Source organism: the organism of the source record quoted next, unplaced genomic scaffold, assembly GCF_019419815.1.
Source record: "Pyrus x bretschneideri cultivar Hongxiangsu unplaced genomic scaffold, Pyrus_bretschneideri_v1 Contig30, whole genome shotgun sequence".
Classification (NCBI taxonomy): Eukaryota; Viridiplantae; Streptophyta; class Magnoliopsida; order Rosales; family Rosaceae; genus Pyrus; species Pyrus x bretschneideri.
In genome coordinates, this window is record NW_025999613.1 from 3,056,635 (window position 1) to 3,083,866 (window position 27,232).

A 27,232-nucleotide genomic window follows, 5' to 3' on the forward strand; every position below is an offset into this window, starting at 1 on the left:
CCTCGGAAGCCTTGCCATATGTTGTAAGCTCCACGAAGCTTGAACGAGAAAACGTACAAATTCGAACACCACAACTTCAAGCTATTGGCAGCCTTAACTATGAAACCTCTATTGATGGATTATTAATTAAGGATATTAAGTCGAGTTTATGGGGTTTTGAATCCGTTAGACTTTACCATGTTCGTCGAACCACTAATTATGCAACACATAGAATGGCCAAGGTGGCTTTGTTTTCTAATTTTTCTAGTCTTTTCGTTGTCATTTCATATTGGGATATCAGGATCGGAATTTGATCATCCAACAGCCTATCACAAACATCAAATTGGTTTTGTAAGATGGAGAGCTCAACATCGAAGGTAGATATCATCATGAAGCCAGTGCTTCGTAAAGCTGGGATTCCTTTACCTTTGCCAGTGGCTGGTTTCATCTGTGCCAAGATTGTGGCTAATCCAAGTGTTAATCTGTAAGGGCCTTCATTAGAAACTGATGATCAGGTGTGTTCCCTAGAGATCAATTCTCTGAAGTTTAGATACGAGGATGGTTTACATGGTTTCAGCTTTACTTGTATACATTCAACGGAATGCTTGGAGATCCAAGATAATAAACGCAAATTGGAACAAGAGATTTCACACCTGAGAATCCGACTTGATGAGCTTCAGAAAAAGGAATCTAAGTTAGAGATGCAGTTTATATGCTATTGTGACTTGAAAGAGCAAGAATCTGTTCTTATGGAGTTTTCGAATATGTTGCTATTGGTAGTGGCTTGGTTGAGTTCTTGGAGAGAGAAGCTTCATCCAGGGAGGTTGAGAACCAAAGGCTTGAGAAATTCATTGGAGAATGTTTGAGAACTTTGGAGCAAATGGAGTATTGGAAATTAGAAAATGGGTTGCTTCAGAGGAAGGTAAAGAAACTTTTGCGGAAAGTAAAACGGCAATCTTGCCTAATACACGAATAAGACTAGAAGCTTGATGCTAGGGAAGCAGAACTTTTGGGAATCCATGGTGCACTAGAAACAAAGACAAAGGTTATCAAGAAATTGGAGAATGAAACTGGGGAGTTGAGAGCGCTTTTGGAGCAATTGCAGGATGAGAAAAAAGGGCTCTTGGCAAAGCTTGGGTTGGCAGAAAAATTGGCTTCTTCAATCTCCAAGGTGAAATCACTCTTCTATAACGTAATAGAAATCACTGTATTAGAAAAAAATGCATTAGAAATCACATTGATAGTCTAGCCATTTTGAGGTATCCCATAACGCAGATTGAAGAAGGGATCCAAATCGGGGACTATACAGTACAGGCCTCGAAAAGAAGTTGGAGAAACTGAAAAAAGATCATGCATCTAAAATCAAGGAACTGATTTACTTGAGGTGGATCAATACATGCTTAAAGGCACGAGTTAATGAGAAATCAAGTGCGACAAGAACAACAGGCTCAAGAGAAGGATAATAATCTGGAAACAGATTTTGAAGGAAGCTCAAAAGCTGGAAATTGTGGGATGGAGCATGAATTGACTAGCATGGTTGTGGAGCACAATAAACCTTGCTTTGGAAATGTGAGGAGTAATCAGGAGCGTTTGAAAAGGCGAAAGTTATTCTGCAGGCTTACAAGATGGGTGGAAAGGAATGAGAAGGGAAGAGGAAGACTGGATGAAAAAGAAATGCATGACGAATTCAAGTGTTTTGGAAGACATTCTGTTTCAGATTATGCAGAGAAGCATCACATTGCAAGGAGATCTTGCTCAAGTGCATGAACCAAGGTTCTAAAAAAAGTTAGTGCTAGTCGGACGGCAAGCTGAGACCTAGCGCCTAGACAACTAGGTGGATATAACTAATTTATTATATATTGTATAAATAAGTGTCTATTTATACTTTAAAACACACATAATTATATTGAGATTAAAATAAAATGACATATAAATTATAAAGTATTAGAACATATTGAAAACATGAGGAACAAACATATAATGAGTGTTTGTCCAAGTATTCAACAAGTCTCTTACATTTTATTGAAAAATTAAAATGCAATATGAAAGTTATTAACTTTCTATCTAAATGACAGTCGAGACCTAGGCAAGTTTAAGCGGGCTACACGGGCGCCTATGCTTGCTAGATGGACGCCTAAGCGGGCCTAGGTGCACTTTCTTAATTTTCAAATGCCTAGAGACTAATAGGGGCCATAGCCTACCTAATGTGTAAGCGGGACCTAGGCGGAGATTTTTAGAACAGTGGCATTGTGACAACCCGTTCCAAATTTTACGTTTTTATTTTATTTTAAAAGCGTGAATTTACGAAATTGCCCTAGAGGCAAGGACTTTGACTTCCGTTGACCATCGACTTGAGAGATGTGGGACTTATTCTTTTAACATATCCTCGTAGTACTCATTGGTACGAACGTATGGGCAAAAACCGTTTGCGAGTCCGGACTATAACGGTATACTTATGGACGTTTGAAATTGGTTATTTAAATATTTGAATTCCCACCTTGTGGGATTAGTGGACCAATTAAATTAAAAGGACAAGGAACCAATTAGAAGAGAGAAGTGAAGCTTGCAGCCAATCAGAAAGAAAGAAGAAAAGAAAAAAAAAAAAAAAAAAAAGGGGGGAAAGCTTCCCTTGCACCCATACCTGCACCATCGCGAGTCCATTTTCCAAGGCGGATTTCGGCCAACTCCGGTGGAGTTTTTCGATGCCACCACCACCATCTTGAAGCTCTCATTCCCCTCTACAAAACCCACCCAAGAACCACCTTGATTAACCATGGGATGTGGAGGTTTGAGGCCACGAAAGTTGACGAAAATCAATGGTGCTCCGGCCACCCTTTTCGATTTTCTGGCAAATCGGCAAAGCGATGGCCGATGCCACCACTTGGGCTTTGTAGCCCATCATCCTAGGAGCAAAACCCAACCACCTTGACCCCATTGGACCATCGTAGACGACGAATCGACGTCAGGAAGTTTTAGGCACCCGCCGGCTTCGTGGGCAAAATTGACCATCTTCCGTCCACTTTTGGACTTCGTGGTAGGTATGAAAGTTGCTCCACTCACTGAGATCTTCATTTCTGTGAAGTTTGAGAATTTTTGGAAATAGTTGGATTTTCCGGTGAGTCGGGGCGGCCGACCGCCACCCGCGGCGTCGCGTGCGGCGGCGCGTGGCTAGTGAGCCGCCAATGCTATTTTTAGGCTATGTCGAATGTTTTGAATTCAGTTTTGTCATTTGAATGACGTAGGTTGATCGTTGGAACCTAAATTCGTTATGATACGTTACTTGATAAAAATGTGAATCGATGATCCGACCGTTGGATCGTCACCAAAATTGGATACATTATAATACGTAATATTTAAAGATCATAGGAATTTACAGATCTGGAATTCGGCTTACGGATCTTCCTGAATTGGATTTGTAAGTTAGTAAAATAAATGTTCACGGCCACTTGTTTTAGGCAATTGGCGGAGATTTGACCGTTGGATCGTAATGAAATTTTAATATGTTATTCTAGAAACATATTGTGGATTGTTGGGAGTTGCGGATTGAAAATCTGATATGCGGATCTTTCGGGTCAAGTTATACAGGGTTGTAAACCCTACCGTCGATCTTTGATCGACGGTTGACTTGTGGTCAATGGGTCCCAAACTATTTTAGAATGTCGTTGAGGTTGTGTTTTATGTGAATTACGTATTCTTCGAATAAGAGTTCTGAGATGTGATTTGATAATTGGTCACAGGGACCAATCATTCAGGACGCCTCGATGTGTGCGCTAGAGAATCATAGCGTGGACTCCAGGTAAGTGGATCTTTTCCTTTTTATCGTACATATTGTTGAGAGTTCTATCGACACTTTTAAATTGATTAGGTATATTACTTTCATATATAATTATTGTGAATGCTTGAAGTACTATATGAACTACGAATGGCTTGATCCTTGTTTAGGGTACGTAGGCAGTCTAACGAGACGTTAGATGCAGCCATAAAATATTTGAGACAAAAGCCTTGCTTGGGAAATTGAGTAATGCGGAGGAAATTGGTAAAGGCAAGTTTTAGTTTTATGAATTAGTTTGTTAAATTAGTGTTAATTGAGTTGTCATGGATAATTATCCCTGAAAATAAGTAGTTTGGGAGTAGGCGTTATTGATTGTACACTTCTCACTGTATTGTTTATAATTGAAAATGGTACGACATGGTTGAGTATTAGATTGCATCATGGTATATCCATATGTATATTACTTGCATATAATTATTGGGAATGCTTTCAAGTGCAAAGGTGAACGCAGGACACCCAGGTAAGTTCAGGTGAGTTATGATATTAGTTGAATCGATTGCGTTATAGCATGACTATAGTTATGTGTTAGGCAACTTCGATATTATTGTACTGGTTGCCATGAGTTGCACATGTTATATTGAGATGCATTGAGAGCTCATAAATGATAGGAGCATATTCATGCGACTTAATTAGCTTGTTCTCGTGCATTTATGTTGTGTTTACTTAGCTATTTTAGTGTTTAAGGCCACTTTTGTGTATTTTCAGATTATAAGGCCAAAGTGTGCAAGAAGATGCAAATTGGAGTATTTTGGAGCGAAAGAGGAATGAATGAGTTGAAGACTTGAAGAAACGACGAATTCCTACTCCAACGAGGAATTCCTACCAAAACGAGGAATCCTACTCAAACAAGGTTTCCTACTTGAAGTAGGAGAGTCAACCCTGTTGGAAATGTGCCCTAAAACCAATCATATGATGATACTTTATGGACATTTCACATGTTAAACTAATCTAGTTTAATATTAAGGGCAAACATTATTGTTTGAGCCGTCTCATATAAATGTTATATGCTTAAACGATAAGTCCAAGGAATATGTGATTGGAAGAATGCGATCTAAAGAAGTTAGATTCATGAGACCATTCTTTCGTTGACACATCCTAAACGTTCCTGATCATAGGATTATCAATTGGGCATTGACAGTCCGTTAAGATCAGTACGTGCTATGTCTTCTCTCAGGGAGAGTGACTAGTCTCGAGTCATTGGTGTGTGTGACATCAAGACAAGTACGTAGGTGCTCAATAGAGAATGAGTTCACTGAACACGATCAACGAAGAGTTCTCATATTCATGTCACATGAGAACTCATGGTTGGGATAATGCAAATTAGTCTTTTGACCTGAGGCATCACAGTTGTCTTGTGGTTAGGTCCTTAATCTTTGATTATGTCAAAGTCACTCCGTCATGAGGGTGTCCATGGCATCGTTGGGGTTAAGCCACTTAGCCATGGAGGCAAGTGAATGCGCAACAAGGGATCTCTAACCTTCAAACTGTTTGAGGGAGAATACTCTATGATATGATTAAGAATCTTTGGCCAAAGTATGAATGAGATTTAGGAATGTATTCCAAATCACATTCAAGGTAATCATATAAGCACATGACTCACATTGGATAGTAGACATGAATAAACTATCAAACCAAACAATGTGGTCAAGAGTATTGTATTAGAGAAAGACCGTATTGCATTTGTAATCCTAAAACTGAATAGGTTCTCCACCTCTTCTGATTAGCTTGGGTAACCATGACATGCTGCTAGGCGTCAACCATGGTTTGTGGAAGCCCTAAAAGTGTATTATCACTAACGGGAGAATTGAAAGTAAGTTTCAATTCACAATCGATTAGAAAGAGTTTTAATCGCCCACTGCCTCGCTAAAAGGAACCTAATGGATCGTTCACCGAGTAAGGTAGAGTTTGAAGAAACAACGGAGATGAGTAAGAATAATTAAATGGTTTAATTATTTATCTAAGGCTAGGATTAATTAATATGTTAATTAATCAAACAAATAAGTTCGTTAAAGACCTCGGGTTAGTTTTGGGCCGCAAGGCCCAATGGGATTTGAATGTCAAGCCCATTAACTCAAGTTGTATGACAACTTGCATAAACAAAGGGCTTGAAAGCCCAATAAACCCTATAGGCTTGCCATGTTAGAAGAATAAGGCTTTTGGTCCATTAGGTCACTTATTTGAAGGGACTATATAAAGGACTTTATAGCCTAAAATTTACATATGGTAATTTTTGGGGAAAGGATGAGAACACAAGCTCTCCTTTCTCTCTAAAATTTAGGCCACCTTGGAGGGATCATCTAGCAATCAAACTCCTCCAAGGTCACTCATTTCTTCTTCATTATGCCTTGGTGATGAATAATTAGAGGTTCTCAATTTTGGGAACTTGGAGAAACCTTTTCATCCATCCAAATCCATGGATCTAAGATGCAAGGAATGAAGGCCCTCTCTTTGGGTGATTAGCCTTTGCTTATGCAAAGAGGAATCTACAAAGGTATTGATTTCTCAACTCACTTTGTTTTGAGTTGAGTCTTGGTTCACCTATCTACTAGGCTTTGAATTTCATGGGTAAATGTTTTGTTTTAAGTGCATACAAGCATGATTCCGCCTTTAATTGTTAATTGCATGCTATTGATGTTGCTTAAATGAACATGTTTTTCACAAATTTTCCTTCAAGTGGTATCAAGAGCCTAAGTCTAGTAGTTGGTGAATCCTTTTGGGTTTTGTAGTTCATAGTTTGTGATTTGAATGTTGTAATTGTTACAAGCTTTATTCTTGCTTCTTTGAATGTAAATTTTGTTAGAAAATTTGCCATCTCAAATGTTGTAGATGTAGTTCATATGAGCATGAATTTTGGAGCTAAAATTTGGTGCCATGTTTTTTGGGGAAATTCGGCCAAATCCAAAGGGTGGATTTTTGGGTTCTTGTTTGACTTGTTAAAAGTGTTTTAAAGTGACTTTTGGAACCCCTATGTACCCTAGTATGGTTGTATGTTATTTCCCTTAAGTTTGAGTGGTTTTGGTATGTTTTTGGGTGAAGAATGTTCATGGAGCTCTTATGGGTTTTCATGGATGTTCTTCATTGTTCTTGATATGTTCTTGCCAAGAACAAAAGGTTTGGTGTTTTGATTCAAAGTTTTGATTTATTTCATAAAGTTTTTGTTTTGAAATATTTCTAATGTTTAAATATATTAGATATTTGTTTTGAAAAAATTAAAGAAATTTTAGTGGGTAGGTATGTAATGATTTATTCCATTACACACACCCCACTTACAAAAAACTTTGAAATTTTTTTTTATTACTTTGCTTCAAAATCAGCCACCCTACTCAATTAGGGTCCTTGTGGGGCTTTTGTGCAATTATATAAAGTTTTGATACTTTTGTGTATTTGCATTTTGACCCAAAAGTTTACGTTTTTATGTAAAGGTCCAAAATCACTAAAAGGACAAATTGTTTTGCTCCTTTAATGAAGTTTTATTTTTTGTGGAAATTTTTGGGTTCTAGTTGTAATTACATGAAGTAGTGGACTTTTGTGTTTTTACAAAGTGACCCCAAAAGTTGAAGTTTTTGCAAAATAGCCCAAAAGTTGAGGTTAATTGCACTATGGCCCAAACAAGTTGAGGTCATAGCATTTTGGCCCAAATTAGGTAGAGAACAAAAATTGTTTTGTCTCTTTAAATGAGAATTGGATTTTCATTTCATTTAGCTCCATTTAAATCAATTCTATGGATACAAAAACCAAATGAAAATGTTGCATTCAAGTTTAATTAGTTAAAGCGTTAATTAATTAAAGAAAGGGTGATTATGAACCTTAGCCTACGATAATTGAGCTATGTGAATGGCCGTTTCAAATTTGTTTGAACCATGGGAATGAGTAGATTAAATTTTGGTTGTAATTTGATATGATCAATTGTTGTAAAAGAGCATAAGCTCTTCTTTACTTTAAAGTAATTTGATTTGATCAATTGTTGTAAAAGAGCATAAGCTCTTATTTACTTTGAAGTACTCCTTTCTTGTTTTATTCGATATGCATGAAATTGGAGTAGTTGGGTCCAACGCCCAATAAGACAACACGCCTTAATGTGATTAAACGCGTAACTAAAATCAATCACCATCCCTAGACCAAGATTCAACACTAGGCTCGTGTTGAATCGAATCAAAGGTTCATAGTCATCCTAAGGCCCTAAGGCAACTATATAGTCCATCAATGAATGCAAATCTTATGTTAGTAGTACCATATAGTCTTGCTTTAAAAACCGTTTTAAAAGCATAGTGGGAGTATTATATACTACTAAATCAATCATATGGACCAATAGTTGTAATAGGACCAAAATGTTTTAATTGGATTAAAATGTATGTTTATATGTGATGAGACCTAAAAACCCTAAACCAAATCAATATTAAGTTGATAAGCGAGAGATGCTTTGAATATCTCTTCGTGGCCTTCCACCGTGGTAGGCTCCAATCGTTTGTGACTTGTACACCGGCTTCACCCTATCATGGGGGAGTACAAAGTGCATGCTTACACTCAGGAGGAGTCTATACGCATATGATGAGGTGAGTGTAGGCAACGAGGATGGCCAATATCATATCATTGTGAGGCTATTCTTGAACCCCTTCATGAACTAAGCATGGTGGGAATAACTTAACTAAGTGCAATGGCGCCGATATCATATCATTGTGAGGCAACATTCTCTAGAGGCCAAATAAGATGGGTACTTGCAAGAGATGCAAATGAGTAAGTGTACTCTCTCATTATTATTAATGCTACCCGATATCGTATCATCGTGAGGTGGGCTTGGTAATAGTGAGCCTCCCATACCCTACTAAGAGTTTCCTCCAAAACTCTCGAATTCCGATGAGGGATATGGAATTTGCCAAAAATAGTGGGTGGTGCTATTTGATTTAAAGACCCGAATCAAATAGCTTAAAATCAATCAATTTATATTCGTTATGTATTTGTTTACCAATATATTTGCAAACGCTATCCAAAACTTGACAAAGAAAAGCCGAATGCTTTAATTTCCGGACTTAGTTCTACAATCCCATAGATTGTCTTTAATGGCTTGTAGATGTAACTAAGTAGTCTCACCCTCACAATCTTCCTATTGATAATGTCTCATTGGAAGAATATGTTAGATAAGTCTAACATGAGAAGGACAACACTTTTAATGTCATAATTCTTCAAATAAAAATTGTTGTATGAAGAAATAAGAGTTGCTTTGAACAACCCTTAATCAACACAAACTTTAGTGCTTGTTTCTTTGTTACATAAACAAGGAACTTGAGAAGTAAGCACAAGGGCATGGACACTTTATGTGCCATGATTCTTCACTTACAAATTGTTGTATGAAGAAATGAGAGTTGCCTTGAACAACTCTTGAGAGTTTGTTGTTATGTTTAGAACATAATGGTTGGTTGACAAAAATAGTCCATTTATATGGACTTATGATGATTTTGAATCATTGAGTGTTGAAGTGTTAAACCACTTAACGAGATGGAAACTAGGCAAGGACTTCACCTTTGTGTCCCTATCCTAATGGTTCACTAAGTTTATTGTAAACTATATAGTGAACAATAACCGCACACTCTCCAAATTGTTTGATGTGTATAACACAATTGAAATAAGTTTCAAGAGAGATAGTGGGAGTTTAGGGACCATGACTATTGTAGTCAAAGGAGAAGTCAAATGAAGAAGGCAAAATAACTCCAAGGGAACAAACTTTCTTTATGAAAGGATGGACATTGGAAGGGGTATTTGCAAGAAATGTCTTGCAAGTGTTAAGAACACACCTTTCAAAGGTGTTGTAAAATGTTCTTGAATAATTCAAAACAGTTGGTTCTTCTACTTGAATGTATGATTCTGTATTAGTAACTATGTTTTACAATTGTTGTAAAAGTGTGCTAATAAAAAGGTAGAAGATTAATGAGAGAAGAGAAAGTACTTCACATTCCAAACGTGAATCGAATATAGATCTCTGCGAAAGCGGATTGTACTTACTTCCTCATATGAACTACCAAAGAAATTGGAAAAACCAAAGATTGTCTTTACGTCCCAATTTTAAAGGAACATAATTCCGTCACAATTGTAGAGATGGATGAATGTTTTGTTTGACAAAACATTGTTCTTTATTAATGAATGATTAGATTATGGTAATCTAATTAATTGTCTTTATAGTAGAGATGATGTGGTAGTTTAACTGTTTAGAATACGATGATGCTTAAAACCCAAAAGGTTGCAAGGTAGTGACTAATCCCAACTGAGTTGTGATACCTCTAAAACATAAGTTACGAGTTGGTCATAGATGGATGCTTTGGATCGTTAGATCCGGATCCAATACCTTCTTGTTAAAATTGTATAGAGGCGAAATGTTCGAATCTTTATTCTTTTGGAAAGAAGAAAGAATCACAAAGTTGTTGAGGTTAATTCACTTAGATGTTAGTGGCACTTGTCCACAACATAATACTACTCATGTTGTATGACATTCACCGAAGATCACTCTCGGTTGGACTATAGTTTATTTTGAATAAACACAAGTCCGAATACTTTGCAAAAGGTTTCAAAGAATTCAAGAAATGTAAGTAGATGAGTAAGACGTCTAAAGTATTTACCTCCTTAGATTTGATCCAAGGAAAAAGTAACACTTTAGATTAATTTCCTTGAAAAATATCAAGGAAAGTAGCATCGTAAGATAATGAATTTCTCCATTATGAGAAGAATGAACATAAATAAGATTTAGTTCGTTGGACATTATCAATTACCCATATATATATGATATATACTTCTAAGACATGTTAGTTGTAGAGATCCATCCATCATGGATCTTAGCAAGCTAGTGGGAGCTATAAGCGTCTTATGAGAAAAGATCAATTGTTTGATTTCTCATAAAGATGTAAATGAATCTTTTGTTTACTAGGTTTACAAAAGATTAGTGGGAGTTGATCATATTCCTAAATTTGAATATATATACATGATATATATTAATTTTTGAAAATGAAAGGAATTCTTCATCGTTAAAGTTATGACTTTAAACATTCTATAATGATAGAATGTATATGGGAGACATAGTCTATATACATGGGATGGAAATCTATAATGATAGATTTCAAGATATAATTGGATTATATCAATCCCTAAAATAGACAATGAGATGCTAGGAAGTTTCTCATATGATGATAAACTTCAATTAGAATGACAATTCTAGTGAAACTAGGAAGTTGTTCTTCTCAAAGGGAATGTACCCTTTGACTCCCAAAGAAATAATGCGTAAATAGAATCCTTTATGCATACGCAGAAAGGTGATTTATGTATTTCATATTGTATGAAAACATTGATATAAGTTGTACCTAGAACGGTACAAGATGATATCAGTGCAAGCCCAGGATCAGAACCATGACAACTGTCAAGTGAATCCTTAGGTATTTAAGAAATACTAAGGATGGATTCCTCAAGAATGAGGAAGAATTAGAGTAACGTAATGGAAGCGTAAATGTATTAGATTATGAATCTAATCCATCATAGAATATCTCTTCATTATGAATGAAGTGATAATGAGATATCTCTTTATTATGACTAAAGAGATATTTGGGTGGAAACGTTAAAAGTAAATGACTTTAATGTGTTCCATCATGTATGCAAAATATATTGCCATATAGAAGCTTACAACATTGTTGTTTGGATGGGAAAGTTCATTCATGAACTCTCCATTCGGTTCCAACCAGAAAGTGTATGACACTAATGGGGCGATAGCTCAAGCCAGGGAATCAAGGTCTCATCAAGGTCCGAACTCAAATGAGAGACTGAACCACATGATTGAGAATCATGTATAATGGTGACGTCATTATTCTCAAGGTTGCTTCTATGGATAACATATAGATATCCATTGTCTAGGCTTACTACTCAGCCATTTATGAAATGACTACAGAAGAGGTATCATCACTGATGACTAAGCTGATTGGCTCTAGTGCAAGTGGGAGATTGTTGGAAATGTGCCCTAAAACCAATCATATGATGATACTTTATGGACATTTCACATGTTAAACTAATCTAGTTTAATATTAAGGGCAAACATTATTGTTTGAGCCATCTCATATAAATGTTATATGCTTAAACGATAAGTCCAAGGAATATGTGATTGGAAGAATGCGATCTAAAGAAGTTAGATTCATGAGACCATTCTTTCGTTGACACATCCTAAACGTTCCTGATCATAGGATTATCAATTGGGCATTGACAGTCCGTTAAGATCAGTACGTGCTATGTCTTCTCTCAGGGAGAGTGACTAGTCTCGAGTCATTGGTGTGTGTGACATCAAGACAAGTACGTAGGTGCTCAATAGAGAATGAGTTCACTGAACACGATCAACGAAGAGTTCTCATATTCATGTCACATGAGAACTCATGGTTGGGATAATGCAAATTAGTCTTTTGACCTGAGGCATCACAGTTGTCTTGTGGTTAGGTCCTTAATCTTTGATTATGTCAAAGTCACTCCATCATGAGGGTGTCCATGGCATCGTTGGGGTTAAGCCACTTAGCCATGGAGGCAAGTGAATGCGCAACAAGGGATCTCTAACCTTCAAACTGTTTGAGGGAGAATACTCTATGATATGATTAAGAATCTTTGGCCAAAGTATGAATGAGATTTAGGAATGTGTTCCAAATCACATTCAAGGTAATCATATAAGCACAAGACTCACATTGGATAGTAGACATGAATAAACTATCAAACCAAACAATGTGGTCAAGAGTATTGTATTAGAGAAAGACCGTATTGCATTTGTAATCCTAAAACTGAATAGGTTCTCCACCTCTTCTAATTAGCTTGGGTAACCATGACATGCTGCTAGGCGTCAACCATGGTTTGTGGAAGCCCTAAAAGTGTATTATCACTAACGGGAGAATTGAAAGTAAGTTTCAATTCACAATCGATTAGAAAGAGTTTTAATCGCCCACTGCCTCGCTAAAAGGAACCTAATGGATCGTTCACTGAGTAAGGTAGAGTTTGAAGAAACAACGGAGATGAGTAAGAATAATTAAATGGTTTAATTATTTATCTAAGGCTAGGATTAATTAATATGTTAATTAATCAAACGAATAAGTTCGTTAAAGACCTCGGGTTAGTTTTGGGCCGCAAGGCCCAATGGGATTTGAATGTCAAGCCCATTAACTCAAGTTGTATGACAACTTGAATAAACAAAGGGCTTGAAAGCCCAATAAACCCTATAGGCTTGCCATGTTAGAAGAATAGGGCTTTTGGTCCATTAGGTCACTTATTTGAAAGGACTATATAAAGGACTTTATAGCCTAAAATTTACATATGGTAATTTTTGGGGAAAGGATGAGAACACAAGCTCTCCTTTCTCTCTAAAATTTAGGCCACCTTGGAGGGATCATCTAGCAATCAAACTCCTCCAAGGTCACTCATTTCTTCTTCATTATGCCTTGGTGATGAATAATTAGAGGTTCTCAATTTTGGGAACTTGGAGAAACCTGTTCATCCATCCAAATCCATGGATCTAAGATGCAAGGAATGAAGGCCCTCTCTTTGGGTGATTAGCCTTTGCTTATGCAAAGAGGAATCTACAAAGGTATTGATTTCTCAACTCACTTTGTTTTGAGTTGAGTCTTGGTTCACCTATCTACTAGGCTTTGAATTTCATGGGTAAATGTTTTGTTTTAAGTGCATACAAGCATGATTCCGCCTTTAATTGTTAATTGCATGCTATTAATGTTGCTTAAATGAACATGTTTATTACAAATCTTCCTTCAAACCCTAGGTTTCCCGTTTTGGTAACCTTTCCTAATTTGAAACGTCCGTATTTTCTAGCCACTTTGAAGGCCTTGTATGCACTTTAGGACACAAAACACAGGCCCTAGCCCACTTTAAAGCCCTTGCCGTGCCCTTTTGTCTTCTTTCCTTCCCTTGCCGTGCAAGGGGGGGGCATTTGTGTCCACTATCATTCATATTTTCATCTGCCATTCACCCAAATTCTCTCCTATAAGCCGTCACTCCCATTCTCTCCCATTCATCCATCAGCCGCACCTTTTCCCTTTCATTCCAGCCATCTTCCACACCCTTCCCACCATTGCCGCAGCCACCATAACCCTTCCAGCCACCTTCCACACCTCCACATACCATCCACACTTCTTGCCGCACCACCATACCACCCTAAACCCATCTATAACCCAGAAAACCATCCAAAAACACCATAAAACCTCTCTGCCGCAGCAAGGAGAAGAAGAATGAGGAGCTTAGACGCGCAAAAATTCAAGTGGATTCGTTGGGCGTTTTAGGTGTAATCAATCCTTTGTTCTCTATGTTTAAATTCAATTTTATTTCTCTTTCTGTGAACATGAGAGGCTAAATCCCTAATTAGCTAGGGGATGATTCGAAACCATGTTTATGCTTGCAATATGAATTGATTACCTTTGGTTGGAATTTCATGAGTTGTGGATTCAATTTGTTTAACTGTTTGATTGATAACTTATTTATGTATGTTTATTGAGAGTGCACGCTTAATTTTCATACATAAATATGACGCTAGAATATAAGTGAGTTTCACCTAATAGTTATGAACTTATATTCACAAGTAGTGGAGGTTGCTTATAAACAATCGCGTTAAATGAATTCTTGGTACTAGTTTCATGGTCATCATAGTAACGAATGCCTCGTCAACACTTATAGTTTTCATGATGCTTAATGATCTTTGATTGTATCTTTATTGTGCTTTTCACGTAAAGGACTTTTGGAGAATGTTTTGAATTGCGTATGCGCTAACCCATCCAATTCATTAACTTAAGGAGAACTTGACGGTTAATTTAAGCGGACCTAATTAACCCGGGGTGTTGAGTTTCATAATTTATCGAAAGACCAACTGAAAATCATCTTGTATGCAAGTGTAACATGTGTGGAGAAGAACCTTCTAGTTAGCATTTCATCCATATTTTCATCACATTCATACTTACAATCTGCCTTTAATTACAATCTGTGCATTTTATTTAATTTCGCCAAAAACTCAATCCCCCTTTACTTTAGTGTCCAATTTAGTTAGAAAGTGTCTTAGTTTGTGTTTCTAAGTGTTTTGATTCATTTATTTACCCAAATTCGTCCAAAGTAGTCAAAGTGCTCAAAACTGCCCAGATTGTGTTTTTAAGGCAGTTTTGAGTGTTTTGGGTGCTGTTTGAGTCTTTTGGTTTGTTTTAGTGTTTTTATTGTTTAGTTTTGCATTCTTTGAGTCTAGTTTAGTGTTTTAAACTTTATTTTACGTTTTTGAGTCAGTTTCCAAGTGATTTTGCAATCCCTCCTAATCCCCGGTTAAGAACGATCCCTACTTATACATATACTACAATTGTCACAAGAGGGTTTTAATTTGTGTGCTTATTTAGTTTGCATCAATAAACCTGCACCCCAGTGTCAGTGCTCCCGCCTGTGGCCAGGGCACAGTCCTTCACGTGATGTTCACCTCCCGCACCTTATGCTCACCTTGGATCCAAGGTAGGTGCACAGTCCTGTCGTACAGACCACTTTAGGTGGTTCCAACTCGTAGGTGACCCGCGATTATTCGCCCAGTCTTCACGTGATCGTAGCACTTGAGCGTATTTATTTACACCCAGTCCTGTCGTACAGACCACTTTAGGTGGTTCCAACTCGTGTGCAAGTGTACTTATTGAGCTATTGGCTAGCCAGGATTGACGAGATATGGATAAGTCGTACAGGTCACTATAGGTGACTCCGACTTATATGCTAGCCAGGATTGACGAGATATGGATAAGTCGTACAGGTCACTATAGGTGACTCCGACTTATATGCTAGCCATGATTGATGAGATACGGATAAGTTGTACATGTCATTTTAGATGACTCTGACTGATATATCACTTTGTATTGATTTAGTTCATTTGGCCTACTTATTAATGTATGGTAGATTTGATGGCAAACCGTGGTTTTGGTCATTTCCGAGTATGGTTTGGATATATGTATATATGTTGTACTGTCTTATGGAAAACAATACGGGTTTTACATTTAGTGGCATTACTTTTAGAGAGGTAGTAACTTCGGGAAGCTTGGTTTTATTGCTTACTGTGCCCTCCAGGTTTTAGCTGCTAAGTTTGTATCGACAAGAATCTGTGTTTTGATGGATATTTTTTGAGAGTATGATTCTTACCCACATTACTGTACCTTACTTATGCTCTGACATCGCGCGTGAAATGGGTTCGCTCCCACTCATAGCGCACTTTGGTATTTAGACACTTTTGGATTCAAATTCATTAACTTTTTATACACTATCACATTTTATGGCTTCGTCACCTTCCAGGTGTCGGCCAGCACAGCTCGATTCAGGGTCCAAGTGGACTTTCTGGGTTGGGGTGTGTCAGGCATGAACACGCAATATTTGACCTTAAATTCACATAAAAGATGTCTCAAATAAAGCCAATTCCTCCTTGAACTGAAATCAGTGACTAGTAAATTGAACTGAATGACTGATTATCTATGATTCAAATGAAATCTTTGTAAAAGCTGCTTTAGTTATAAATCTCAATAACCAAATATTATGTACAAATATTTAAGAAATGAGAAGGAAAAAAAAATTTAATAATTATAAGTAAAACAACAGGTGGAAATCACATACTTTTAGAGAATTAGAGTACCATGGTTTAACCAGAATATCACGAATGACTAATGTCTGTATAGAATCCCTTCAAATATGGAAGTTTGAAATCCACTTCTGAAGGGGATTCCCTATAGACATTTTCTCTCAAAGATATTGGGCGTTTGTAGGTTACAGGCCGCAACTAGCGAAGACACTGGAAAATAAAAAATGTTGGTTGAGATTCAAATAAAAATATATGATCATTGTTATTTGATATTGCAATGCCATTCCATGACAAGGTCCATTTAGTCCATGAGCTGCTTTTCAATAAAGAAACATTGCAAATTATATTACTTCATTGTACTATTTTATTTCATTGTACAATATATTTTTAACGCCTATCCACTTATGTTATGACAAGTAACAATTTATGTTTAGAGCATTGGAAAATCTCTCGATAATTTTAGAGAGTTAAATCCTCTAAAAATAACAACCGAATTCTCTCGATAATCTTTTTCCTTAAGATTTCTTAAGTTTTTTATGCTTCAACCAAATCATTTGTCCCTTCTCAAAACAAACCCACAAATTGGACCAAGTCATAGCACTTTCACTGCAACAGGCTAACAAATAGGACAAATTGCATAACCTCCAAACATATTTCCTTACCAGAAAATGGCTGCTTTGTACCGCTTTTTAAACTCGAGAGCAACTTTTATGAAATGAGGTGCATACCTCTTCTTCCTCTCTTTCTCTTCATGCGATCACACGAGAAGGAAGGAGAGAGCGAGATAGGAAGCAGGGGGGATATATACACCCCTGTATATAGGTATGTTCTTCCAATTCTCAAACATTCTCATTGAACATATTCCACTTTCATTCAGGTCACTCCACACTCAGATTATTCATACTAGTTTCTTTTTTATTCGAGGGAGAAGTGCTTTTTCTAGACTTCTGCAACTTCCCATTGAAGTGCTTTTTCTAAATAAAACATCAATATTATTTGCACATAACAGTCAGTATCAAACCTGGTCAGATCTCTAGCTACTCGTTTTGTCCATGATCCCCCAAAAAAGAAGAAATAATCACATTACTCAATGATGTTTGCTGACCAAATCTAAATGTATGTGAAACAGAACTGATTAAATGCATAGTGATCATATAGATTTAGATTTGCATGAGAACCGAATTCAATTATGTTTCATATAGCAAATTGTACATCAGTCTCTGTTTCTTCAAATACACTTATGACATATGCAGCACACTGACAGAATTTGTATGCACTCGAGGCACGAAGTGTTGGAGTCACAAACTTACCACCAACTGGGTGTTGGCCAGCAGCAATCACCCTGTTTGGCTCCGGAACTAACGAGTGCATCCCAAGGTTAAACCAAGATGCCATTTTTTTCAACAATAAGCTAAACAACACATCTCAAGATTTGAAGAACAGGCTTCCATGCCTCAAGCTTGTGGTCTTCAATATCTTCCAGCCTCTTCTGGATATAATTGCGAATCCTGGTGATAATGGTAAGGAAACTCGCTGTTGAATAGTTAACCGTTCAATAAAATAAAATCTATATTAGTTAAATAAAAGAATTCTTTTTTTTTTTTTTCGACAACCAATCAATAAAATAAAAACTATATTAGTTACAAAATTTCATTGTCAAGAAAAATTGAAGTATGTTAATCAATGTTTAATTTTTGACATTTTACTGAAGACAAAGTCCCCTCCCCTCCCACCTAAATTGTTGCTTAAGAACAAAGGTAGTTCTAGATAGCAAATGTATTAACAACGAAGGGAAAAATCTCAGCCTCCTCTTTGAAGTCTTGTAAAATATATTTCCTCTATCACAAATCCATTCCCTCTTTAACTTAACATACATATTCAGCATTCACAAAACAAGACTGCTACATGAATACAGTAAAAAATCTGTTTGATGCTAAGAGTAGTGAATTTCTAATACTTCTGTGATGTATTCATGCAACAGGGTTCGAGTAGAGAAGAGCTTGTTGTGGAACAGGTATATTAAAGACCTCTGTGCTTTGCAACTCTAGGTCCGTAGGAACATGTACCAATGTGACTGGTTATGTGTTTTGGGATGGATTCCATCCCTCTGAAGCGACCAACGAGGTCTTAGCTGGAGATCTACTTCAACAAGGTTTTGACCTCATATCTTGAATCTATTTCCAAAGCGGCATAATCTAATACTACTGCACTCTCTTTATCTTTTAGATATGTTATATGATAACTTTTAGCACTTAGTCCTTTGCTTTTCATGTAAGAGTGACGGATGATGTCCTCTGTGAAATTTCAGGTGTTTTGATCTTTAGTGCTAATAAGGTGATGCCCGGATCTGTAAATGGGCTCTAAGTTAGTGAAAGTAAATCCCATGCATGAACCTGAAGCTACGTAACTGATGCTTTCTCAGTGATTTGCCAAATCATTTTTATACATGAAAAGGAAAAATGAAAACTTTTAAGGCAATCAGTGCGTGAAGTTACCATCTTATTAGATAATTTAAAGTATTTTTCTTCCCTTTCTAATATCTTCTATCTTCTGTCCGGAATGACTAATGTGTACAAGAATATGAGGTTATGGGTTATTCTTTTCCATTGTTCAGTATGACCTATCAGTAATAGTTTTACGGCTTTAAAAATCCGTACAATCAATGACAATCAAAATTCACCTAATTTTAGTATGTAACTGGTGAGCAATACTGTTAGTACAAGATAGGATTAAGGGTTCAGTAAGGCAAGACAAAAAAGTATTACCTGAAGGGGAATCTCAAGAAAGTTCAAATCCTGCATTGGAACTGATTGCATATAGAAGTTTGTCTCTCAAAGTGCTTGGACGTTTGTAAGTTGGAAGCTGCAGGCATCACATTGAATGAAAAAACAAGCGTTATTTGTAGCAAAAAGAAATGAGCATAATTGGCCTGCAGATATAAGTGGTAGTCTGGTTACATTTCTGAACTGTGTCTTTTGCGATGTTTATTGATAAATATACGGGGATAGGGGGTATTTCTCCCTTTATTGTACCTTCAGAGTATTGTAGCAAGTCGAGGCTGATGGAAGCCTCTCAACATCCTGTCCTCTCATTGTCGCCCAAAGAGGGATATCACATGCAACCTATATAAGAACAAACTTTTGAGTTAGTTTGATAAATTGATTGTATATACTTCATACATAGATGTAGATGATAAATTAAGATACCTTATGAATTGTAAAAGTAGGCTGCAGGTGTTTGAATCCAAGTAACGGAGCTCGAGAACAACTGGTTACGAATTTCAGAAGCATACAACGTTCTTTAGGTTCAAATCCTTCCATTACCTGTGATAATGGTATGAAGAAACTCAATAAAACATAAAAGGATCGTAAGCATCCCAAGGAAAAAATAGGCATGTATAAGATAAGATACAATACAAATACCACAATAAAATATGACAAACGAATAGTAGGACTGCTCATCATTAAAAATCAGATAATGATGAAAGTTAGATTGCTTCTCTTCTGATAGTCAGACATGAATCATTGCACTCAAATGTTGGGAAGAGAGAGAGCATAATATGTTTATATGAGCATATGGGCTCTTGAATGTGTAACAGATAACAGGCCACAAATATGGAACTCCATAGTGATTCAGTGAGGAACCAAAAAAGGGAATGTGTACTTTACAAGAATCATTTTGGAGAAACCACTAGTGTACTTTCTAAAATAGGAAAACCTAATTCTACAAACTTATATAAGTTCATTCAACCTCTAAAGATGAGTCAATACCTCCCAAAAGATTTTAATAGTCCGGCTCCCCTCAGAGTAACCACCAGTATACTTTGTGTTCTTCCTTAAATCATCAACGTCAATGTCATGGTTTCCACCCGAAAGCAACTGCATATAGTAATTATAGATCAGTCTTTGACACCAACCGGACTCGTGCGCATGAAAGCTCAGCAACCTTAAAAGGAAATGTAATTTTGAGGACCGAATACAGGACCGTAATGAACAATTACTGTCACTATGAACAAATTTAGATGGTGAAAAGATTAAAGTAGAAAACTTTGGCCCACCCAGAATATCTGAGGATAAAATAGCTCCATACAAGGATCCTGTAGTTAAAGCGACTCTTATATTTTAATTCCCCTGGTCCCTATTGTTAGATTTCAACATTTTTCTTCTTACCAACTAGCTCTTGGTTATTGGTTTCTCTTCCCAATGTTGGAAGAGGTCATAAGTTCTAATCCCCTTTTTCCCGATTGATCAACAAATAAAACTTTTTTCCCCTGCAATTTCGGTGCAAGTAAGGAACAATTCTGCTAATATTGATATTCTTTCCAAATTGTCACCTTATCAGTCGGCTACCTAAACCAAAGACAGAACAAAGTAAGACTGAGAAAGAATGATAGTGCTTATTTATGTTTTTACTTTTCTATTTTGGAATGAAAGAAAAAAGGGACTACTACTTGATCTTACAAGTTTAAGATGATCAATATATTAAGCATAAGACTAATTGGCACATTAGGTTACAAGAGATGCATATCTTATATGAATTCATCCATAAAAAATGCACCCAGCCGTCATACATTAACATTCACTAGAATTACAAGCAGACCCATCCATTCAGGGACTTACCTGATTAAATTCACCTGCATTAAATAGTTTTAGCCAGGATGGTGATATGACATCAGCTAACCCTCTATTGAACGCATTTGAGAAAGGAAAAATCTGCAATTCAACATTAAAATGAGGTAATTTTTCTCACCAATAATGTAATAATAATTCTTTCAAAAATCTTCAAAAGATATATTTTCATTAGTTGAACCAGAATGAAATAAAAACCTGTCGGTTAAGCTTATAATCGGCAATTCCATGAATGTACTGCATTCTGTTCTTGTTTGTCACAGTAACATCCTTTCCACCAGGCTTAAGCTCAATGATATGCCGTTTCCCAAATGATTCTTCAGTTACCGTAAAATCAAGACAGAGTTCCTCCACATCTCCATCGTAGTGCTGCAATAACCACACAACTAAAGATCAAAATCTTTCAAGAAATAAAATACGTGGCGAAGCATTTCAATAAACGTAAGACAAACTTAATTCAGAATGGGGGCTTCCAGATACCAGATACCCATTGCTTTATCTCAAAGAGTTCGGACAAAGCAACCAAAAACATCTTATTTCAAATAGTTTGGGTTGCAATGCAACCACATGGACCCTCTGAAGTAAACAATTAGTAGTCCTGGCATCATGTAGCCTTTTTCTGTTGGATAATTTTCATATATCCCCTTAAAGGGCAAGGCACATTAGTTCCTTACTTTCGCATCCAAGTTTTATCTCTTAAATCGTCTATGATAAATCCTGAAGAATCTTACTATTTTATCTTAAAACGTATTACATGAATTCAATTTAGTTAAATTATCACCAAAATATTGACCGATGGTTGAGAAAGTAAATGAGAAAGGAAACAAAGACAAACAACAAATACAAAGTTTACCTTCACATACATGAGATTCTTGTAAAGCTCTGGATCCAGTGTTGACAGTTCATCAAGAAAGCTATACCGACCTAACAGCTTTTGTACAAAAACATGTGAAAAGGAGTAGTCTAGCAAAATTCCTTCATAAAGAGCTTTGCCAACAACTCTTCCAAGGAATTCAATCATCTGGATACCATTCTCTAGGAACCTTGCAGACACGTTAGGGATTAGAAGTCCGTCTGATGTTGAGGTTTGGGAGAATAGCCCATAACTGCAATTTGGAAAGATGAGGTTAGAAAACTGACTTAAAAATGTGCTGCTAACCATGTAAGAAAGCCAAATTTGTAATTGATTTTTATCTTTACAAACTCTGAAACTTACTCGGGAGAAAAGGCTGCTTTTGATATATCAGTCAAAAACTCTTTGGATAATCCACCATAGTCCAGGCCAGCCTCTGGAAGGCCACATTCACTGACAAATGAAACATGGATTGATGATTTTAACCTTGAACCCAGGGAATTTAATTGCCGAAATCCATCTTCAACAATATGACCACGGCGAACTACTATTTCAACTGATCGTGAACCAGGTCCAGCAACTTCACCAGCCATTTTTCTAGAGGCTTTGTCCATCTTGATAAACTCTCTAAACATCTCAACTCTGCCAGGATAATAAATATAGAATAATTTAGAGCAGAGGTCTTTTAAGATTTTCAAAACCAAAGTTAAAATAATGTCAAAGGTAAAACTAAAAAAATGTAAGTAGTGAGAAACGTAATTCGATATCCTCATACTTAGTGAAGAATTATATGAATAATGAAGAATCAGCATTGAACAAGCCCTACCAACCCACCCACCCACCTACCAGTGCTCACTCAACCTCACAAGCCAGAGTAGCCACATATGCATATCGCATTGGACAACTTCTGCACTCTCACTTGCAAACATATAGAAACCAAACCTTCAGGTCAACACACCTGTTCAACCCCAAGGCATATGACACAAGGTCAACAACTACCAGTGGAAAAAGCCAATAACAGGTCCTTTAAAGGCCACAAAATGGGGTTTCAACAACCAAGAAAAACAAGATTTCTCCAAAGTTATGAAAGTACACAAAGGCAGCCAAACAATACAGAAGAAACAACTTTGAACTATGCAATCCTTGATTTTTCGGTTTGTCAACTATTTCCGTACCTTTCTTCAAATGGAAATACATGTGGAGTTGTAGTTATAACAGAGCCTATACTTGGGACAACCGGAGCATCATCTGACCCTACATTTGCTGAGAAAAATTCACGAGTTCTGGCAGCTACAGCACTTGGAGGGCGGTTCTTTCTAGCAGGTGCAAGCCACAAAATAGGAGGGCAAAACTGGTGCCTGCAATCCCTTTCATACATTAAATGCAAGCATCTGATTGCAGATTCCATAAGTGACTTACCCTGCTGTCCAATAGTTTGAGAAAATCCATTATAAACTAATGTATTGATAACAGATGCAATTTTCTGTTGTTGCTCCAGTGTGAATGGCACCTATTAAAATGCTCATATGATCAGAACTGAAAATTCCAAAAAAATCAACAGAAAATAGAAAATAAGAAGTAAAAAAACCTAAAACTGTTTTACCTGTTTCTCGTAAAACTCTATGTCATCAAGAATCAAAAGCAGGTGTGAATAGCTTGCACAGAAAAGATGAAGCATACATGACATGTCTCTTGAGATACCTTGAGGGCCATGCCTCACAGGTTCTATATCCCAAACGTCAGATGAATCCTCATGAACAGATCTAGGCTTAGGTTGACCATCACTCAAATTCGTACAATCAACGCCTGCTTGTGACTTGCCAGTAATTTTATGAAGAACAGTGACCCACTTATTAAATCCATCATTGTTGGTGTGTTTTTGTTTTCTCTCAAAACCCTTAACTTTTTCTACACCACCAGAATTTTTACTGATACAATCATAACGATCAGGACCAGTGTGACAATCCCCAGGGTAAAGGTAAGTTTCCAAGGCTCTCCATAGATTCTCAAGAAACCCAGGAGTAAATGATAGCATGTTAAGGATAGGCAACGACCCAACTGCAGGGCTCAAGCATGAAAATATTCTGATCATGTAAGAATATAAATGCACAACATCTAGCAGTTCCAACTTCCCTAAACGTTCCCATTTTTTTGGTGTCAGAATCTCAGACCCTTGAATATCACCAACTTTGTTCATTGTTGCCAAAAGATCTGTAAGATGCCACTGCTGGGAAATAGGCCTAAACATATCCAAGTACATCTCAAAGGACCCCGTCTCACCCTCACATAAAACTGTATTGGACTTCTCATGTGTTCCAGCATCACTTTGGAGATCCTGGTTATCCTTGACACAGTCAACATTCTCAAGCCTAGACAATAAGTTTTCTGCAAGAGTGTTAACAGCAGAGACATATGATACAAAATCCAAATCATGACTGAACCCTCCAGGATCAATGGAATCATTCTCTGTCCCTGCTGCGAGGCACATAATGTTTGCAAGAGCCCAACCAACTGGGGGAATCACCTTGGGAAGAAAATGAACCTTTGACTGATCCACATCTAACATCTCTTTTAATATTTTCTCTTTCAAAATCTGCCATCACCTGAAAAAGCTTGATCAGTCCCACATGTCTGAATTACAGGACATATAAGTTATATTTGAAAGTAAAAAAAAAGAACTTGGGTTTAAACCACTTATATACTGACAAATACGATGATGAAATTTTTGAAAAAAATCACATAACATAGACAGACAGATAGATGGGTGCATGCAATTTATGTAGAATGAACAAAACACGGCACGAATAAATTACATGATTAATAGTTCTGCTCATTAATTACCCAAGTCGACAACTTCAAAATAAAATAAATGAAAAAAATGCCTCCAATGGAGAAATGTTCTGAGTCATTGCTACTTGTAACTCCAAGGTACCATACACAATATGTTTACTGTTTACATTTACCTCTTATAAGTGTCAACAAAGTATTGAGCCATTAATAAAATTAATTCCCAATCCAAAATAATTGGTTGTATTATTTTCAGAAGAAGAAAAATGCTCTCTCCAAAATCTTAATAAGATCAGGGAGGAAACTATACCAATGGTCCCCCAACTTTAATCCAATTGGAGTAATGGTCCTCAACTAAAAGTCTGTGACCATTGGTCCCTTAACTCATAAAAACGTGCAACTATGGTCCTTTCGTCAACTTTGTTGGATCGTCAAAACGAGCCACGTGCCACGCACGTGAGGCTGAATCAAGGGGCAAATATGGAAAACCAAATGTGAAAAATTGTAGCAATGGTCCCTCAACTTTAACCCAATTGGAGAAATGGTCAATGGTCCCTCAACTCTATCCCAATTGTAGCAATGGTCTTTCCAAAATAACTCATTTTGACGGAATTCTAACGGAGTTGACGAAAAGGACCATAGCTGCACGTTTTGATGAGTTAAGGGACCAATGGTCATGGATTTTTAGTTAAGGGACCATTGCTCCAATTGGATTAAAGTAGAGGGACCTTTTCTACAATTTGTCAATGTATTGATTGCAATAGATTCCTTTTACATGGCAAAAAGATAGAGATAGATAAGCTTTCAATTTGAAATATCAGGTTATGGTTGGAATTATGCAGCAGTTGCTCATAAGTTATACATAGATCGTATAAGATTCAACACGAAGAATACTGATAAATCTACTTAAGCATATATTCTAATGAGTGTACATTAAAGGGAGTACCTCACTGAAAAGAATTTACACTTATTAGGTTCAAATTTAATAAGCCTTACCAGTAATGTCTGGAAACAAGGTGAGAGAATGGACTTGTGCCTCATAGCAGATATAAGCACAGCTGGAAGGCGTTGAGTAAGACAAGGAATTGTAAGTAGAAACACGCAGTACTTCTCAGCAACATAATGGACATCCAATATGCCAGGGCCATCTGAATCAAACTTTGCTAGATGAAATGGCCTGAGAGCTAAAGTTATTGTACTTGCAGTAATCAGAAAACTATCATCTCTTTGTATATTACTGCTTATCCGTGAAGATCCCGGAGGATCCAACGTGCTAATGTATCTTCTAATGGCTAAGTAGAGACCACTTTCACCACCACCCATAAATCGAACTAAATCCTTCACTGCTGCATCTGCACTCAGCCAGTCAAGCTCAGCAACGCTCTTCCATCCTTTGAGATCAGTTAAGACAACAACAAAACGCATTGCTAGGGAGGTGAGAGCAACAAAATCTTGACCCCGTGCATGGGACGTGTCACACTCAGAAAGAACAAACATGCAGAGAGAAATCAGCTTCCTTGACTGATAACTCCAGACTCTTCTTTCTTCAAGAGTGCCAATTGCCAGGGAACAATAGTTCTTCTTTGAATCTAGACACGGAAAATGAAATCAACCCAACAGTTAAAACACACCAAGAAAACTTTTCAATTGTCAAAAAGAAGCATACCAGTAGAATTCACACTTTCCAGTAGAATCTGAAAGCAAGTCTTCATAGAGCACATTTCGGCGGTTTGAATGCTCCTATGCCGATTAGATAAACAAGTAACAAATAAAAGAAAAGGCCTCACTACATTGCTGGAAATCCATGTTGCAGAGAAGGCTAACTTAGTATACCGGTCCACTACTTTCTCCCACTCTTCTCGAAACTCCAACGCAGCAATCTTCGCCGCCCTGTAGCGCCTCCACACTCTCTGAATACACAAAATTAAACATAAACAACAAACAGCCTTTTATATCCCTCACTACAGAATCTAAACTCTCCTCCTTTTTATCATTTTATTTTTTTTTGCATTTTGCTTCTTGCTCGCATAAAATTCGCTTACTTTAGGGCAAAAATCAACACCCAAAGACAGAAATTTCAATTTTTATTCATCAAAAAACAGAAAAGAAACTGAAAAAAAAAATGAACAAAAACAAAAGCACACCTGAATGAAGAGAGCAGCAGCCGTGGCCCGTCGGGCGTACTGACGGAGCTCTCGTTCCTGAGAGACCTTCTCGAGCAGCGCATCTCTGGTAATCTCCTTGGCGCTCGCTCCTCTCAACGAAACCTGAGCAATCCGGTCGCCATTTTCGAATCAAAATTTCAAATTTCTGAGAAATGTAATCGCAATTTTCGATTGACTGGAAAAACAGAAATTGAATTTGGGGTTGAATAATTAATTTGTAATACCTGATGTTTGCCTGGCTTGTCCATGGACGTCGTCGGAGCTCGGCGACGCTTCAATCGAGAGTTTTTTCTTCGATCTCTTTGGCTTATCGTTAAGGACGACTACCTTTCGCGACCGTTTTTAACCTGGGGCTTTCCCCTTTGTTTTGTTACTTTACTTTTTATCGCGTCGTGC

The 27,232-nt window shown here is 37.1% G+C and overlaps 2 protein-coding genes across 4 annotated transcripts; one reads left to right on the top strand and one right to left on the bottom strand.

Annotated features, from left to right (window-relative positions):
* The first annotated feature begins 335 nt into the window (after positions 1-335).
* LOC103964437 lies at positions 336-1,746 on the top strand. Its single transcript, XM_048590105.1, has 4 exons — positions 336-463; positions 760-901; positions 965-1,150; positions 1,426-1,746. The coding sequence occupies exons 1-4, from the start codon at positions 336-338 to the stop codon at positions 1,744-1,746; spliced, it is 777 nt and encodes a 258-aa protein (XP_048446062.1).
* A 15,789-nt stretch (positions 1,747-17,535) lies between these two features.
* LOC103964427 (E3 ubiquitin-protein ligase UPL7) lies at positions 17,536-27,220 on the bottom strand. Of its 3 annotated transcripts, none has more exons than XM_048590070.1 (15): positions 27,061-27,220; positions 26,816-26,938; positions 26,338-26,581; positions 25,668-26,260; positions 23,488-24,477; positions 23,060-23,394; positions 22,248-22,526; positions 21,885-22,137; positions 21,230-21,400; positions 21,023-21,115; positions 20,174-20,281; positions 19,610-19,726; positions 19,436-19,525; positions 19,169-19,265; positions 17,536-17,911 (listed from the first exon to the last, which is right to left on the bottom strand). In XM_048590070.1, exons 1-14 carry the CDS (start codon positions 27,082-27,084, stop codon positions 19,182-19,184), a joined length of 3,504 nt encoding a protein of 1,167 aa, XP_048446027.1. In that variant the 5' UTR covers positions 27,085-27,220; the 3' UTR covers positions 17,536-17,911; positions 19,169-19,181. The 3 variants fall into 3 exon arrangements, with proteins under 3 accessions (XP_048446027.1, XP_048446025.1, XP_048446026.1); XM_048590068.1 differs by having other exon boundaries at positions 17,536-17,936; XM_048590069.1 differs by having other exon boundaries at positions 17,536-17,951.
* Between the last annotated feature and the right edge of the window lie 12 nt (positions 27,221-27,232).

Excerpts from the sequence above, each read along its gene's own strand:
- LOC103964437 (XM_048590105.1), top strand. The coding sequence starts at position 336 with ATGGAGAGCTCAACATCGAAGGTAGATATCATCATGAAGCCAGTGCTT. Across the intron at positions 902-964 it reads ATGGGTTGCTTCAGAGGAAG|CTTGATGCTAGGGAAGCAGA; the intron begins GTAAAGAAACTT and ends TAAGACTAGAAG. Across the intron at positions 1,151-1,425 it reads TGGCTTCTTCAATCTCCAAG|GCTCAAGAGAAGGATAATAA; the intron begins GTGAAATCACTC and ends CAAGAACAACAG.
- LOC103964427 (XM_048590070.1), bottom strand. The coding sequence starts at position 27,084 with ATGGACAAGCCAGGCAAACATCAG. Across the intron at positions 24,478-25,667 it reads CTTGTTTCCAGACATTACTG|ATTTTGAAAGAGAAAATATT; the intron begins GTAAGGCTTATT and ends AGGTGATGGCAG. Across the intron at positions 21,116-21,229 it reads ATTATAAGCTTAACCGACAG|ATTTTTCCTTTCTCAAATGC; the intron begins GTTTTTATTTCA and ends GTTGAATTGCAG.